Source organism: Zingiber officinale, chromosome 8B (genome assembly GCF_018446385.1).
Source record: "Zingiber officinale cultivar Zhangliang chromosome 8B, Zo_v1.1, whole genome shotgun sequence".
Taxonomy (NCBI): Eukaryota; Viridiplantae; Streptophyta; class Magnoliopsida; order Zingiberales; family Zingiberaceae; genus Zingiber; species Zingiber officinale.
In genome coordinates, this window is record NC_056001.1 from 78,163,734 (window position 1) to 78,182,268 (window position 18,535).

Here is an 18,535-nt window from a genome sequence, read left to right on the forward strand (position 1 = left end):
AGGTGGTGTGGTGTCTGCTGGTGTCGCTCGACCTTGCGTTGATTTCTTCTGGGCAAGCCATTCATTCTTCAATAGGGTCAGTGGTTGGCCGATGGAGTACGTCAGCAAAATCTTCGATTACTTCCTTGATGATTGGATAGAGTGTAGCACTCTTACGCGCCATGGGTAGTCAACCGGTGGAGAGTACACCACCTTCTTGGAGCTTCTCTAGGAGGCTCAAGACACCTCTCTTGCTTGACCCCCACATGCTGCACGGCTTGGGGTTGTGGTTCTTGATGATGAGGCTGAGGAGCTACTCGAGGTCCTCTAGTCCTCTAGGTGGAGAAGCGAGTAATGCTTGATGTTTGGGTATTGGAGTCGGTGTTGATGCAGTGGTATCTTTCCTCTAGGCAGTATGTGCCTCTTTGACATTAATGAATTCGGTCACCCGGTCTAGCAGACGATCGAAATTCCTTGGAGATCGTCTAACAAAGGAATTGAAGAAATCATTATTGACAAGCCCTTAGGAGAAGACACTCATCAGGATCTCAGTGGTGACTGAAGGAATGCCCATAGCCACTTGGTTAAATTTTTTAATATAGGACCTTAGTGATTCCTTAGGTCCCTGCTTCAATGACAAAAGACTCAAGGGTTTAGGGTGTCGTCGACTATTAGTAAAGTGGTGAAGGAAAACCTTGTGAAAATCCTTGAAACAACGAATAGATCCAACAGGTAGTCGCTTAAACCACCTTTACGTAGAACCACCGAAGGTCGTGAGAAACACTTGGCACTTCACCCCATCAATAAATTGGTGAAGGAGGGGCGGCATGCTCAAATTTGATAAGATGATTTTCAGGGTCAGTCGACCCTGAGTATTCCCCTATGGTCAGGTTCTAATAATGGTTCGGCAGCCTATCTTCTAACACTTTCTGAGTGAATAGGGTACTAATTTCTTCAAGGGAGCTATACTGTGCCAGAGCCTTTCTCCCTCCCCTTTCACATACAAGTACTTCTCCAGAAGACTCCCAGTGAGGTTCTTCTTTGTCCATATGCTTAGGCGACGTGCGGAAAATAGCTCGATGGCAAGGGAACCGAGGAGTGAGATGCACGCGTCAAACGAACCGGACCTTCCTCCTTAGCCACTCTCTTCCTCTGGGGAGCCGTTATAGATGCGATATGATTAGGTGGCAGCACAGTACCACCGGTGGCTCCTTGTTGTTACTATTGCAGCACCCCTTGGACTCGGGCGTTGATGAGTAAATCTAGGTCCTCTTGTGCCAAAGTAACAGTAGTGAGTTTCCAGCTTTCTCTATCTCTAATTCTCAGATTTAAGCTAATATTCCCATAGATAGTGCCAAATTTAGTATTGTCCGAGACCTACGAAGATAATGCACGGTGGATGAATAATTGACCATCAGAAGACCTTTCTCTCCAAAAGAAGCTTCTCCTTTGATCCTGCGCATAAGGAGGCGATCAAACAAAATGCCAGCGCCTAAAAACCAGGTGGGAGTCTCTGGCGAAGGCCCTCCGATGCTCAAGTCAGTTCTAGTTCGAACAAATAGATGAAGACCAATTAGAACGTATGTGTGAGAATAGAGTTGTAGATGTTAGTGAGTTTACCTTCGTCACGGAGAGGACTCTTCTTTTATATACCACCTCACATAACCTCCGCAATCATGAGGTAACAAAATGTGTCAGAGTTTGTTAAGTAATTCACTATAACCATCCGAGGAATCTTTATTCTACCCACATGTATACTCCTTTTGTCGTTTATAGCTTCTATTATTGTCAAGATTACCAAAGGAATATGTTGTTATTATTGGTCTGTTGACGAGCGACATGATGATTCCTGAAGAAGTTTTCATAAGAATATTTTTTGACACAAAGTTGTTATTATGACAAGTTGTCAGGATATTGTCTGCTGAACATGATTTGACCGGTCCTTAAGCTGGTCGCCTTGTTGAGATGATGTTGTCGACTGAATATAATCCAGCCAGTCCTTAAGTCGACCTCCCTATTAGGATGATGCTATTAGCTAAATATAATCTAGTCGGTCCTTAAGCCACTCGCCCTGTTAAGATGATATTGTTGGCTGAATATAATTTGACTGATCCTTAAGTCGGTCGCTTTGTTAAGATGATATTATTGACTGAATATAATCTAGCCGGTTCTTAAGTCAGTTGCTTTTATTGAGTTGTTCAATTGCATTCTATATATTCCACTGCTATGCATCATATTAAGCTGCTCAACTATGTTTTGCGCAACATTAAGATACTCACTAGAGAAAGGTAAAGTGCATCATGCTCCTAGAAAATCCTTTTGATAGTATATGCTTTGCTAATATCCCGCCTGGGTGGTAATATGAGGATAGGTATTGCAGGCCCGGTCATTCTTTTCCCGCCCAGGCTTATAATGGGCTACCGAGAGATGCAGCTATGCTCTGAGAAGTTCGGTTATTATGTTGAGCTGAATTATGTCATGTCATTGCTCGGCTGAATTTTTATATGGGCAGAGTATGTATACTCGTCTGACTCTAAGATTGGACGGATGCACATGTACACTGTCACTTATGATTGGTATGTAGTGGAGTGAGTTAGTCATTTCGACCGATATGTAAGGCAGGTCGGCCTTAAGCTTGACCACCTTAAGATCTGACCGCCTTTGAGACACTAGACTCCCTGGTTCACTCGGCTTAAGGGTTGATCATCTTTCCCTGATTGAATTATAACTCGGTCAGGTGGAATCTAAGAAGCTTAGCACTGGACAATTTAAACAAATCCATATGAGGGGATTGCACTCCTTCTAGAGTATAATTGCCATCTCATATTAACTTTGACCGCCTCATCACCTGGACTTTGACCGTCATGTTACCTTCTGGGTCTACTTATCACAACTTGTATCACTAGGAGTACGACCGCACTGCCTTTAACCTTCATGTACATGCAGGGTTCATATGGTGAAATCAAAATATTTGATTATCTCATCAAAACAGATGTTTCAACTCTTAGATGCTAGCTTTGGTCCATAATTAAACCATTGAAACTTTCATATTTTATTTTTGTTAATAGATATGAAGCTTTTGGATTGTATCATATAAACATGCTCAAATAGACTTTCATTAAAGAAAGTTATTTTTATATTTATTTGTCATATTTCATAATCATGACAAGCTGTTATGACCAGAAATATCTGAATGAATTTAAGTACGACATGATCTTGCCATGAGGTCGCAACCATAGCTTCATGTCTCGCCTGCAATCTTATTACTAGATAGCGATCACGACCTTACCATGGGAAGTCCGATAGCTAAGAGGTCATGAAGTCACTCACCTTTACTTCCTCTTCTTTTTTTCCCTTTCTCTTCCGTAGTTTATTTTTATTATTTTTCTCTCTTTTATCTGTCCATTTCCATCTTTGAGGATATATTTTCACCATAAATTTCTTTCCTTCCTAGATCCGCACTTTGGATAAACATACGTGTGAGTGGGGTAACGGACGAATATTGTTAAACACAGTATAAGTACCTTACTCCCGTTTATATATTTATCTGTCTTTTTTGCTTGAAATTTCCACAAAATAAACATAGTTTTTTTCCCCTCGTTTTACTTTCGGGCTCTTCCCGGCACTATATTTGTCGAGGTCCCACATTTCCCGCCCTTGTTAATTCATGATTGTTTTTCTCCTCCTCTCCTTAGGGTTTCAAGCGCCACCATCATCACCGTAGCACACTCTGATGGATGCCCTAATTCCAGATGTTTCCCGGCTGCTCAACGACACCTTGAGCACCGAGAAGGCCGTCCTCACCTCTACTACTGATGCTCTGGACCAGCTCTCGGCCCTTCCCCACTTTTCCCTCTCCCTCCTCGCTGTCGCCACAGGTTGTTCCTTGTGTCGCTTGAGCTCTAATTTATTGTACTGGGATTGCCTCTGGAATATGTTTTTGTTGGTTGCTGATTTTTTTTCTCTTCTGGTCTTTGATTATGTAGGCGGTGAAAGCCAAGGGCTAAAATTAGCAGCGGCTGCTTATCTGAAAAATTTCATCCGGCGTTCCACTGATGCTAAACTGTCGTTTTTTGAAATCCACACGTTTAGGAACCAGCTAGCTCAAGCTACGCTTCGAGCAGAACCTGCAGTTTTGAAAGTTCTTGTTGACGCAGTAAGTCTTCTTATTTTCTCAGTGTTTTTTTTTTTGTGCGAGTGTCTTAAGTCATTTTCAGCGATCATAATACACTTTTTATGGATTCAAGTTTGTTGAGCCGGACTCACTATACTTCCTTCACAGTCATGAAATTCACTATATTGTCTTGTCATACGTGGACCGATTCGTTGTTACCACCCATGGCAAAAGATGGCACCACATGCTTGTGATTTATTCAGTTTGAGCACAGTTAATCATTAGTTATGTTCTTGTCATGCAGCTTCGTTGGATTGTCCTAAAGGACTTTGTGAAGGACTACTCTTGGCCTGAACTTGTGCCCAATCTAAGAACAGCAATACAAAGTAGCAATCTCATAATCCAAGGCATGACTTCTGAGTGGAGTACTGTCAATGCATTGACAGTGCTCCAAACAATTCTTAGACAATTTCAGGTTTGTCTTTTACATTGCGGAGTTATTTCATTATTGTAATCTGTAGATGCTATTCATTTTGGATGATTTTTTTTTTTAAAGATGGTGCACAAGAAATGCTTAGCTCTTTTCATATAAATTGTAGAATTCTTTAGATATTTAAATTTAGAAGCATGATTCAAAGGAATGTTTTTTTTGCCTTTTTAGTTTGTTGCTCAATTAAACATTATTCTTTGTTTTTGATTAAACACCATCATTCTTGAATTCAACATGCTTGTTTCCCCCCCTTGAATTTGGCTTCTGTATGGCCTGATTGATTACTTGTTCTTGTACAGTATTTTCTTAATCCAAAAGTTCAAAATGAACCAGTACCTGTGCAGTTGGAGATAATAGCAAAGGACATTCTTGTACCTTTGCAAGCAACATTTCACGGTTTTGTTGACAAGGTTTTTATTGGTTATTCATCACACATCTTTCATATTTCACGAGTTCACTTGATGATGACTATATCTTCCTTTATCACAGGTATTATCATCTCAAAATTCATGCCATGATCAACTTCGGAAAGAGTTAGAACAAAGCATTCTTATTATATGCAAGTGTCTGTACTTTAGTGTAAGATTTCAATATGCATTAATACTCTGGATTTTGTATCGTTTCTATTCATTGAGCTATCTTTGTGCATTTGGATTGTAGCCCAAGAAGTTCCATAAATATCATATGCTGGCATTCAATTTTCTATATAATATTCTATGTTATGCTTGAATGACAGGTTCATGGGTTACATATCTAATAGATAGTTTGTCATGAAAGGTTTTGAAGTTTATCACTTTACAGTTATCTGATGCAAATTCAGTTTCGGCAATATATAAACTCTTTATTCTAATGTCAGAAGATGATTTATATTTTTGTTGATAATCCAAAGCTCAAAGTTCACTAGTGACACATGATATCTCACTATTTCTTCCTGAGAATTGCTACATAAGCCACCTTGGACATTGGAGTAACTCACTAGTAGATTGGCGCTATAGGCATAAATAGAGATGTCAGCATATTTTTGTTCTACCTTCTAGTGTGGTTGTGGTGGTGGCCATGTAGCTTTTATACTTAAATATGTGTTTAAGACATGCTATCCACCACCACTTTTCTTTGATTAAGGATGAATTTGACTTACTTTGGCTACAATCATTTTATTAAGCATGTTTCTTGTCATTCTTCTTTATTTTTCTTCATATATTGAGACTTTTTGATACTATTCACCATCCTATATCCTTGTATATGGATTATGGTATACTATCTGACTAGTGAGTTTTTATTTAAATGATAAGATGTAATAAAAGTTCCTGTAAACATGGTATGCACTATTCATAATTTTTTTATATGTATTAGAGTTTCCTCCTAAATTTCTCAGTAAATATATGGTCCAATATGTAAAGATTCTTGATGACCTGTTTCTCAGTTATGATTGAATGTTCACTTTTGCTTGCCTCAAAAGCTTAAATTGCCATTAAATGATCCAATTTCTATGTGGTGATACAACATTTTTATGAAAAATACAGGTATATGAGAAGTAAACTTGAAACATGAAACCCAAAGAAGAAAGAATATGCAATGAAAAGTGGATGCGTATAAACAAAGAGGTGATCGATGAGTAATCAACTGAGAGAAATACATCCTAGTGATCCTGGAATTGGACTCATGGCCTGTACTGTGTGACATATTTAATTGGATAACCATTTATCCAAAAGAACAAACACAAGGGATATTTGATTGGATAAGTAAATAATCACTTATCCTAAAGCTTCAACTATTAGAATATCTGATTAGATGACCACTTAAGCTGAAACCCAAAGGGCTCTATATCCATGTGCATGGTCAACACATTTCATGAGTACAATATACTACTTTCTTGTATTGACTCTTGTTGTTGTTGTTTTCTTTATTGAATACTTGTTGGCTCAGGTTATCTTAAGTTGCATATATTCCAGTTGCTAAGAGATATCATTTGAAATCCAAGCAAAGGTTTAGGTTTTATGATGCTAGCTTTAGCCTTTGTATATATGACTAAGATTCTTAATGTTGCCTACTGAGCATAAAGTAGTCAATTAGCAACTGTTAGAGACAGACAAATAGTTTTTGAAAATTGTGATTCAGGTGTCTGACATTCAAGGGTAGATTGTGGCTATTATGGTTAAGGTTTCTGGAAGTTGCTAGAAAAATTGGTAGTATGTCTGCTTTTAGAGTAATGCGCATGCTAATGTTTCCGCTTGATTACCTTGGTTGTTCTTTTTGCATTGAAACATACTATAATTTATAAGTTCAACTGATTTTTAGTTTTAACTCCAGACTTCTATTATGCTGTTGCTACTTGAGTTCAGAATAAGTTTGACTGGAAAAATCACTGCTTTGTAACAGTTGTAAAATTTATGTTTTGTTTTTCTTTTCTTTTTTAAATTTAATATACTAACATACTCATAATTTTATGCTATTTGAGTTTTAAGTATTAAATTTTACAGATGAGGTCATACATGCCATCTGAACTGGGTCCTATTTTGCCTTCTTTCTGTCTTGACTTATTCCGGATACTGGACATGTTGAGTTTAGATAGTGCTTCTGAAGATGGATCTTTACTATTGCTTAAGATTGCAAAGAGGAGTTTGATATTTTTTTCTGGGTTAGTGACCCGCCATCGGAAACATGTTGACAGGTGACCCCTCAATGGCCCATCATTTTTATGATTCATGAACATATTATACCTTCTTTCCTTTCCCAGGTTGATACCTAGTATAGTGGACAGTTCATTCAAAGTAGCTAAGCAGAGTGCTTATGTAAGTGTAAGTGTTAAGCATGCCATTTTTCTTCAATTACAGCTAATCAGTTAATGCTTCTCATTTTAACCATCTTAATCCACAAGTATATTTGTTATTTGTCAATATATGCACAATGCATTCATGATAGATCTTTAAAATTTGCTGAAATTTCAATAGGATGCTTAATTTCTTATTTTTGGCATGGTTAAATATTCTCTTCCTCATTCTTTTCCTATAATTCTGTGTCTTCTTCACTGAATCCTGAAAATCTGTGGAAATGCAGAACTTTGGTTACTTATCGGAGCGGATTATCTCCTTGGCATTTGATGTCATTTCACATGTATTAGAAACAGGCCCGGTTAGTGCATGCTGTTTTCCTATCAGTTTTGAACTTTTACCAGAATGGTAATTTTGGATATAATCATAGAATAGGAATTGTTTCCGCTGCTGCATATAATGCTACTCAAAGTCTTACTTTTAAGTTCTGTTAGTCATGTGTCAAGAAATCCTAGCAATCTACCCTCTTGGGAGCCGGAAAAGAGGCCTAAGCTACTTTCTTTTTGTGATTCAATGGTCTTTTAGTTTTATCTTCCATAAAAATTTGATTTAATAACTTGTCTAACCTTTTTACAGGGATGGAGATTTGTTTCACCCCATTTTTCTTCACTTCTTGATAGTGCAGTGTTTCCAGCGTTAGCTTTGAACCAGAAGGTACTCATGGAATATAATATCATTCTCATGCCCTCTTCAATAATAGTGTATATTGTTTTCAAGCTGAAAAAAATATATTAGTTGTTTGTGTGAGCAAAGTGTTCTCTTATTAGACAAGATGAACAACATTTTGACAGTCTCAAAATAGCTGCCTGATGACTAGCCAGCAAAGTGTTCTCTTATTAGGCTAATGATACTTGATTGGGAGCCAATTGGGTGAATATTGAAGTGTTCCTTTGTATAAGGTTAAACAATCTTGGTAAATATCAATATGCCTTAGGCTTAGGTGCATGCCAATTGGGGCAGAAATTTCTGTTTGGTGCTATTTTTCCTAGTTTCCCCCCTTTTTTCCTTGTATTTTCTGGTATACTATATATATGACAGAAATGCTTAAACACGAATGCCTAAAATGAATGCAAGATAATTGGTACCTGATTAACGTTAAACTTTTCCTTGAGTGTTATGTAACATATATGCAAGTGTAAACTAGTTTCTCTCAGTATTTGTTCTAATCATGTTTTCTAATTTGAAGGATATCGTGGAGTGGGAAGAGGATACTGAAGAGTATATAAGGAAGAATCTCCCATCTGACATTGTATGATTATTTAGCTAATAGTCACAATATTGTGTAATTTGTTCTTTGTGATGATGTCATTAATGTAGTATTGCAGGATGAAATTTCAGGATGGTCTGAAGATCTATTTACTGCTAGGAAAAGTGCCATTAATTTGCTTGGTACCATTGCAATGTCAAAGGTAAATTTTTAGATATTTATCCTGCAAATTTCCTTTACCACTTTTTCACTTAGGATAGTATAATTCTTTCTATATAATTGGATTTCACACTGTATGAATTTGAAAGAAGTTGATCACTCAAAGTTCAAGTTTACTTAGCAATTAATTCTAGTACGTATCTTCTTTTAAGATGTCATACAGTGTTTTATATCACTGATTATTCTATCCTTATTTCTTTTGCTATACCATTATTGTGGTCAGACAAGACATATTGTTATGGCTTCTAGGAAAATTTTATCCATTAATTGGATAGTTAGAAGATGAAGGAGAGCCTTGACGCAACGGTAAAGTTATTGCCGTGTGACCTGGTGGGGAGTCGTGAAAATAATCTCTTGCAATGCAGACTGCATACAATAAATTTAATGTGGTCTGACCTTTACCTGGACCCGTGTTGACTGGAGCTTTCTACACTAGACTGCCCCTAATTGATAATCAGAAGAGGACCTTAAAATCAAATTGTTTACATTAATGGAAGAAGATAAATAACTTAGGGAAGGATTAGTCCATCCCATTGTTAGGATTTAGAGTGCTAAACACGCAGAAAATGCAGCGGAAAAACTAACTAGATCCTTCTAGAAGATCCATGTGAAGGAGAAAATCATATACTAAGTTTATTAAAAGGGAGTTTTACCGTTGTTGCGTAAACACGAACCCCCAACAACAAGGATCTCAGCACGATCATGTGTCCGTGCTTCTTTCGGTGTCCACACGAATAAACCTTCCGTTCGTCTCACGAACTAACGAAGTGGAGAAGGAAAAATCAACCAAGGTTGTGCTAGCAACCACAAGGAAGATTTCGGCCAAAGAGGAAGAAAAGAGAAGAAGATGAACACAAGTTGTCCACCAAATGAATCAAAACCCCTTTATGTATTCATTCACTCAATGAGTCTTGGCATTAATTGCCTTAATTGACATTAATTCTCCATTCATTCAATTAAGTCCTCTATTAATCTAATTAAGTCTTGATCTTTCCTTTTCCTTGGTGAATTCGAGTTCACCCAATGAGTCTAACTCATTGATCTTCATCAATCCGAATTGACTCCACGAGTCTAATTCTAATTGGATTCAATTCAATAGTTGGATCCAATTGAGTCTAACTCAATGAGTCTAATTCAGATTAGACTTAATTTAATGATCCATCATATGAACCCATCTCCAAATCAACTTGTCTTTTGCGTGTGACCCAATACGTTCTCATAACGTTGGTAATATTTTTAAAACTATTTTAGTTACATAAACAATGAGTGACGTTTAGCAATGCATCATTGCTACCCAAGTGACGAGACTATCGAGATCCAACCTAACTTGTTTGTGTCTACTATATTGTATGACTCAATTCTTCTATCCTTGATATCTAGATTGGTCAATGAGACATAGATCGTGCCATCCTTTTATGTTTCTTGATTTCTAAGTAGCACATTCAATCAAATGACTCAATATCTTATATTGACTAATTTGAGCATGACCATGCATTTTTGTGTCCTACTAATCAAGGGGCCTACAGATATCGCTTCCGTTATATGGAAGGGATAGATTTCATCTACATCACTCACATCTCTCCGCACACCATATTGCATACCCAATAATCAACTTTATAGTCCACCTTGTTACAGGTGACGTTTGTCGATACTAAAGTATATAACTCCGTATGTAGGGAACCGTAGTGACATTTCAGGTTTAAGGACTATTTATACCAATAGTCATTATGAGAATGTTTATGACACTCATATAACGATCCATGAAACATCTAATGGTGGGTTAATTCAGTATATATATTCTCTAATATATACCCATGTGTCAACGTGATATCTCATATCCAACTTGTGAAATTAAGTTATCAATTGACCTACATACTAGTCTCAACGTATTGATATTGCCATTGCATATTAATACTTGATTAGGAATAGTTAAGAGTAGCATTCTATATATCTACAATATCTCACTATCAATTAAACCAATTGATATATTGTAGACTAAAATCTTCTACTCTAGGATATTACTGAAATAAATATAATAACCAACTTTGCCTTTTATTAATTAGTGAAATATGATAAAAAAATGCTCATGTCAATCATCTCATAATTGGTATTAGGGTTAATACTAACAATCTCCCACTAGCACTAGTGCCAATCACTGAAATATCTAATACCCAGTGACTTAGTGTGACCATTATGCTTCTTCTGTGCTAAAGCCTTGGTCAAAGGATTTGCAATGTTAGCATTGGTTGGTACTCTGCATATTTTCACATCTCTTCTATTGATGATCTCTCGAATGAGATTGAATCGCTGTAGTATGTGTTTGGATCGTTGATGAGAGCGAGGTTCCTTAGCCTATGCAATAGTCTCATTGTTATCACAATAGAGGTCTATTGGGTTCGCTATACTAGGAATAACACTAAGCTCTGTAAAACTTATCCAAACAGTCTCTTTAGCTGCAGCTGAAGTGGCAATGTACTCGGCCTCTACTGTAGAATCAACGACGGTGTCTTGCTTTGAACCTTCCAGCTTACATCACCACTATTTAGGCAAAATACATACCCCGACTGCGATCTGGAATCATCCTTGTCAGTTTGGAAACTAGCATCGGTGTAACCCTTTACAGCAAGCTCTTCATCGTCTTTAAAGATCAAGAAATAATCTTGGGTTATTCTCAAGTATTTAAGAATATTTTTGACGGCTGTCACCTTTATCTGAATCTGACTGGTATCTGTTCGTCATGCTTAATGCATACAAGACATTAGGGCGAGTACACAATATGACATACATGAGAGATCCTATAGTAGATGCATAAGAAATATGATCCATGCGGTCTCTTTCTTCCTTAGAAGAGGGGTATTAAGTCTTCGAAAAACTCACATAATGTGATTGGCAAGAATTCCTTCTTGGAATTTTGCATGGTGAAACGATTAAACGCCTTGTCAATATATATACTCTAACTTAGACCAATCAATCTCTTAGATTTATCTTGATATATCTTGATGCTTCAAATATAAGCTGTTTCACCTATGTCTTTCATCGAAAAATAATTTCCCAACCGAATCTCCACTGGCTAAAGAATAGGGATATCATTTCCAATGAGAAATATGCTATCAACATACAATATGAGAAAGATGATTGTGTTTCCATTAACCCTCTAGACACAAGATTTATCTTCATTCTTGATGAAACAAAACTCTTTGATTGCATCATCGAATTAAAGATTCCAGGTTCTAGAAGCTTTCTTTAATTGATAAATGGATTTTTGCAACTTACATACCTTTCCAGCATGCTTTAGATTTACAAAATCCTTAGGTTGTGTCATGTACATATCCTCGAGTAAATTTTCGTTAAGAAATATAGTTTTGACATTCATCTGCTATATTTCATAATCATAATAAGCTGCAATAGCAAACATGATCTGAATAGACTTGAGCATCGCAATTGGTGAAAATATTTCATCATGGTCTATACCATGAATCTGCTTGAATCCTTTAGCCACTAGTCTACCTTTATAGGTATGCATAAAACTATCCATGTCAGTTTTTACTTTGAAGACCCACTTACACCCAATGAGCTTGATCCTTTTAGGTGGATCAACCAAAGTTCATACTTAGTTAGTGTACATGTATTCCATTTTGGATCTCATGACTTCTAGACATTTCTCAGAATCTGGGCCTGTACAGATTCTTGATAAGATGTAGGCTTGTTGAGACCAACAAGTATTACATCACCGTGGTCAGATAAGAGAAAAGAATATCTCTCAAGTTGACGAATGGTCTTATCAGATCTGCGTACAGGTTATTCTACTTGAACAGGTTGTTTTTTCACAACTTCTTGCGGTGTAATAAAATCATGATCCACAACATCTTGTGGTACATGTTCGATTTCATTGAAGGCGTCGGTGCTAGTTTGTGTATGTTGAATTTTTTCAAGATCTACTTTACTCCCACTAATTTTTCTAGAAATAAATTCTTTGTTAGAAAGACACCATTTCTGGCAATAAATATTTTGCCTTGTGCGAGATTATAAAAATAATATCCATTTGTTCCTTAGGATATGCTATAAAGTAGCACTTGTCTGATTTGTGTCCTAGTTTATTTAAGATTTGTCATTGAACATAAGTCTCACATCCCCAAATTTTCATGAAAGATATATTGGGACTCTTTCCCGTTCATATCGTATATGGTGTCTTTATGATGACCTTAGATGCAACGTGGTTAAGTGTGAAAGCGGCCGTCTGTAGAGCATGTCCTTAGAAAAAAGTAGGAAAATCTGTTTGACTCATCATCGATCGTACTATATCTAATAAAGTATAATTTCTCTTTTATGACACATCATTCTATTGTGGTGTTCCTGGTGGAGTGAGTTGAGATATGATTCCACACTCAACTAGGTGGTTAAGGTCTTCCCCACCTCGATCTGATCGAAGCATCTTAATACGGTTACCAAGTTGATTTTATACTTCATTCTTGAATTCTTTGAATTTGAAGGATTCCGACTTGTGTCTCATCAGATGCACATAGTCGTATTGACTGTTATCATCAGCAAAAGTAATGAAGTAATAATAGCCTCCTCTAGCTGTTATTCTAAAAGGGCCACATACATCAGTATGTATGAGTCATAATAAGTCATTAGCTTTTTCGCTGTGTCCATTAAAAGTAGTCATAGTCATTTTACCTTGAAGACAAAATTCGCATGTCTCATATGATTCAAAATCAAATGAGTCCAGAAGTCCATTCTTATGAAGTTGGGATATGCGACTCTCATTTATATGACCTAAGCGATAACGCCAAAGATATGTTTTGTTTAAATCATTAGATTTGAACTGTTTTGTATTTATATTATAGATTGAGTTTTCAAAGTCTAGAATATAGAGTCCATTCAGAAGATGTACACTACAATAGAACATTTCATTGAAATAAACAGAATAACATTTATCTTTTATTATAAATAAGAATCCTTTCTTGTCCAAATAAGAAACAGAGATAATGTTCTTAGATAAGGCAGACACATAATAACACTCTTTAGTTATAAAATAGGTTCTCTATATACCCAATCATTTTGAGCACATAAGGCTCTACGAGACTTCCTCCTTGTATCTTGCATTGAAGTAAAGTCTTAGAGATCTCAAATCTTTCATGCATTGTCTGTTTTTGATATAGTTGTCTAAGATGTTCAACCATATCATAGGCATTTATGTTCTCATATTGCTTCTGAAGCTCAGAGTTCATGGTGGCAAGTATAAGGCATGATACACATCTAATATATTATCTTGATGCTTCTTATAAGCATCCTTATTAGTTCTAGTGGCAGTAGTAGGGGGTGTTTCATGAATGGGCTACTCTAGGACGTATAATTTTTTTTCTTGCTTGAGAATTATTCTTAAGTTTCTGAATTAGTCTAGGAAATTAGTTACATTGAGTTTGTCCTTATCAAGAACGGATCGCAGAGATAGTGTATTTGATGTATTTGATGACACGGTGATCTACAATAATAAAATGCAAAAATAAGTATTATATTCGGATAATTTAATTAGGCCTTTAATTAAATGATTCTCCCATTGAAGTGTAAAGCTTGGTAAGAGCAAGTCATAGATGTGGTTTTACCCATACTACTAGTTCCATACCCCTAAGTAATAACATTCAAGTGAGACAAAATCCATATTATACCTCATCTTGAGTTAGCTTTGGCTAATCGTCCAAGACTTAGTATAATTTGAATTACATTGTATGTGATATGCGTCTAAGTTCTCAATCCATTTGAGACAACTTAGTTAAGTTGCACCCAAAATTTAATAGTCGGACATCACAATTATCCTGTTGTACTCTACCAAGATAAATCAAGTAACTTTACTTTGACAAAATCTGACTACAATTGATCGAGACAGTAGTGAATGCCAAACTTGGATAGACATATGAAAAAAACCTAATTACGATTAAATTACACATGCATCGCATATAATCATGACATATTATAGCATACATCAACATATATGCTAAATAAAACGTGACATGGTTATGCCCCCATCAACTACGATCTTCTTAAGTCATTGAGAAGATCGAAAGGTTAACCTAGGTAAAAACATTTTCTCTAAGTGTTTCCTTTGTCGTCGTGTGTTGTTGCCCTTCTCCTTTTTCACCATCGTCTGGTAGACTAGTTCTTTTCCGAATTTGTACATTACAAAACCTAAAGAAGCCTCGAGTTACATTCGAGGGTAATTTAAATTTATAATAAGAATGAAAAAGATGAAGGCACACATGCCGTATTATGAATTACAACATACACATCCAATCACATTAGGGTTAAGGGCCATAACCATCCACTATGTCATATAATATTCACAATATCTTTATGACATAAAATCTACTACCACTATTAGGATCTAGAGCGTTAAATTCGCAGAAAGCGCAGCGGAAAAACTAACTAGATCCTTCCAGAAGATCCATGTGAAGGAGAAAATCATATAATAACTTTGTTAAAAGGGTGTTATATCTTTGTTGCGTAAACACGAACTCTCGATAGCAAGAATCTCAGCACGAACACGTGTTCGTGCCTCTTTCTGCATTTACGCGAACAAGCTTTCCTTTCGTCTCACGAACTAATGAAGTGGAGAAGGGAAAGTCAATCAAGGTTGTGCTAGTAACCATAAGGAAAATTTCGGCCAAAAGGAAGAAAAGAGAAGAAGATGAAGAACACAAGTTGTCTACCAAATGAATCAAAATTCGTTTATGTATTCATTCACTTAATGAGTCTTAATTGACATTAATTACCTTAATTGACATTAATTCAATTAAGTCCTTCATTAATCCAATTAAGTCTTGATCTTTCCTCTTCTTTGGTGAATTCGAGTTCACCCAATGAGTCCAACTCATTGATCCTCATCAATCCGAATTGACTCCATGAGTCTAATTCAAATTAGACTCAATCCAATAGTTGGATCCAATTGAGTTTAACTCAATGAGTCTAATTCGGAGTAAACTTAATCCAATGATCCATCATATGAACCCATCTCCAAATCAGCTTTTCCTTTCTGTGTGACCCAATAGGTTCTAATAACGTTGGCAATGTCTTAAAATTATTTTAGATACATAAACAATGAATGACATTTAGCAATGCATTATTGCTACCCAAGTGATGAGAATGTCGAGATCCAACCTAATCTGTTCGTGTCTATTATATTGTATGACTCAATCCTTTTATCCTTGATATCTAGATTGATTAATGAGGCATAGACCGTGTCATCCTCTTATCAGTCTTTGTGTTTCTTGATCTCTAAGTATACACACTCAATCAAATGACTCAATATCTCATATTGACTAATGATCATGTCCGAAAGCGATGAAGATAGTTGGGGTGGGGATGTGGCTTAGCAGTTGGCTCCGCTCCGTTCTGCAAAACTAAAAACGTTAGTGCTAAGTTAGGGAAGGGGTTTCAGCGTGGCTCTTTGACGCTCAAGTCAGTTACTGGAATAGTAGAAGCAAGGTAAAGGACTGTAGTAACAACATGAGTCTAATCACAAATAACGCATACCAATGTTGTCACCATCGTGCACATCTGTTCTCCTCTCTTTGGCCGTCCGACTATTAGGGTGTTGCCAACGCCCAGCCAGAAGATTGATCTGGTCGGGCTGAGCGGACCCTCCTCCAGCTCAGCCAACCTTGGTGATCCAGTGATGTTATGCCTTTGACCACCTTGATTTTGACCTCCACGTCAGCTACTTGACCTATCTTTGACTCGTCCTTGGTGGACTCCCTTTACTGTTGCATCACAAGTTTTCCTCTCAAGTCTAGTCGAGGGAGACTGTAAGTCCGACTAACTGGACGAGCAGTGTTTTCAGCGACCTTTTTGCTCGATCGAACATTATTTGGTTTAGAGTTGTCGCTCGGCTCATATTTTCACTCATCAAGGGTTTATAGTCGCCGCTCGACTTTGCGTTCTATCGATTAAGAGTTTATATTCGCCGGTTGACTTTACTCAGATTTAGAGCTGCCGCTCGGCTATCGCTTTCTGCCATAGGTCTAGAGCCACCTTTGGCCTTACGTTCCATCGATCAAGAGTTTATAGTCGCCGCTCGACTTTACTCAGATTTAGAGCCGTCGCTCGAATCTAGGGAATACTGCAATCGCTTTCCGCTATGAATTTAGAGTCGCCGCTCGACTATAGCTCTCTGCCATGGGTTTAGATCCGCCGCTCGGCTACCTCTTAATCTGCACCGGTCGTTCGGGATGCTAGTGGGCAATACTTAGCAATTTTTCAACTTCTCGCCGCTTTTGTCAACGATTGAGTGCTTCTTAATGGTTGTTGATGTCATCCCAATTTCTTGAAGACTATGCAAATCTCTAGTCATTAATATCGAACATGTCACCCATGCCCTTTAATTAAACCTTATTAATGTCTCCCTGTCGCCAAGCGCCACATATCCTGCTTTCTGCCGCTGCACGTTTGATATGACAGGTGAATATCCACAATTGATGTGATGAGTGCCGTTTTTAATTCAACAACTAGATCTTGACTTTGTTTTCCGTAGCTATCATGCTCTAAGGGTAAGATTGTCCAACGAAAATCGGACAACACCTTCCCTGTAGCAGTGACAAATGGATTATGAATACAAAACCATAAGACCACACAAGAGATAATCAACAGTCCACACGGCTGGAACATATACAACCACGTAGTTATATACTCAGTCCACACGGCTGGAACAAAAAGAAACCACACAAAATAGATATACTGACTGCATGTCGGCATGACTTACACAACCACAACACAACTAAAATAAGGTAGCCACAAGGCTAAAATCCAAAAGCAAGTCGAATCACTACAAACCAAGTTCGATAAAAAAACAAAGTAGGAATAATACAGTGCGAAATAATAAGAAAACGGATCTCGGATGTGACATGGGATTGGTAGTCAGGATCCTCCAAGCAACTCCTTCAACATATACCTATTATCTGGCGAAAGAAAAAATCAGTACAAAGGGTGATGAGTGCGGATCACTCAAGTGGTGAGTGCGGATCACTCAGCGGGTATTAAAACATGGTAGTACATGGACAAAAATGTAAGGCGATAAAAGATATACAGTCTCAGTAGAGAAATAAGAACATGATTATATATATATGACATAACAAATATATATACCCGTACCGGTCTAACACAAACAGTATAGATCAACAACAAATCTGCTTATAACACCTAGGCAATATATATGACAGTATAATCATGTATGATAAACAGTAATAGATCATCAAATGTGAGAGCATCGCTCATCACAAGAATACGTCATATGTGAGAACAACGCTCCACCACAAGCAATCCATCGTATGTGGGAGCAACACTCCACCGCCAACAATCCGTAGTATGTGAGAGCAACGCTCCATCACAACCAATCTGCAATATGTGGAAGCAACGCTCCACCATAAACAATCCACAATATGTGGGAGCAACGCTCTACCACAAACAATCCGCAAGTGACTAAGACATCTAGCTATCTAGTTAAGGACTGCGCGAGATCACTCTACCACATATCGCTATGGGCAGTCCGAAACGTCAGGGTCCCCGTCTGCGCGAGATCACTCTACCACAGATCACCGTGGGCAGACAGGAAGTAACTATCTAGCTACGGGCTGCGCGAGATCACTCTATCACATATCACTGAAGAATAAAACCACAAGTAAGCCATTATACGTGGGAGCTAC

The 18,535-nt window shown here is 37.3% G+C and overlaps 1 protein-coding gene across 3 annotated transcripts in view; it reads left to right on the forward strand.

Moving 5' to 3' along the window:
* Positions 1–3,613: 3,613 nt before the first annotated feature.
* The window catches only part of LOC122015265, a 76,474-nt gene continuing 61,552 nt past the window's right edge, over positions 3,614–18,535 (forward strand). The window contains exons 1-11 of one of the 3 annotated variants that reach the window (XM_042572063.1): positions 3,614–3,857; positions 3,966–4,135; positions 4,398–4,568; positions 4,883–4,993; positions 5,073–5,162; positions 7,064–7,254; positions 7,321–7,381; positions 7,641–7,715; positions 7,991–8,068; positions 8,601–8,663; positions 8,740–8,823. In XM_042572063.1, the coding sequence (XP_042427997.1) occupies positions 3,713–3,857; positions 3,966–4,135; positions 4,398–4,568; positions 4,883–4,993; positions 5,073–5,162; positions 7,064–7,254; positions 7,321–7,381; positions 7,641–7,715; positions 7,991–8,068; positions 8,601–8,663; positions 8,740–8,823 (1,239 nt within the window). In that variant the 5' untranslated portion in view covers positions 3,614–3,712. The remainder of the gene's footprint in view (positions 3,858–3,965; positions 4,136–4,397; positions 4,569–4,882; positions 4,994–5,072; positions 5,163–7,063; positions 7,255–7,320; positions 7,382–7,640; positions 7,716–7,990; positions 8,069–8,600; positions 8,664–8,739; positions 8,824–18,535) is intronic. The other 2 variants (XM_042572061.1, XM_042572062.1) reach the window with 2 other exon arrangements.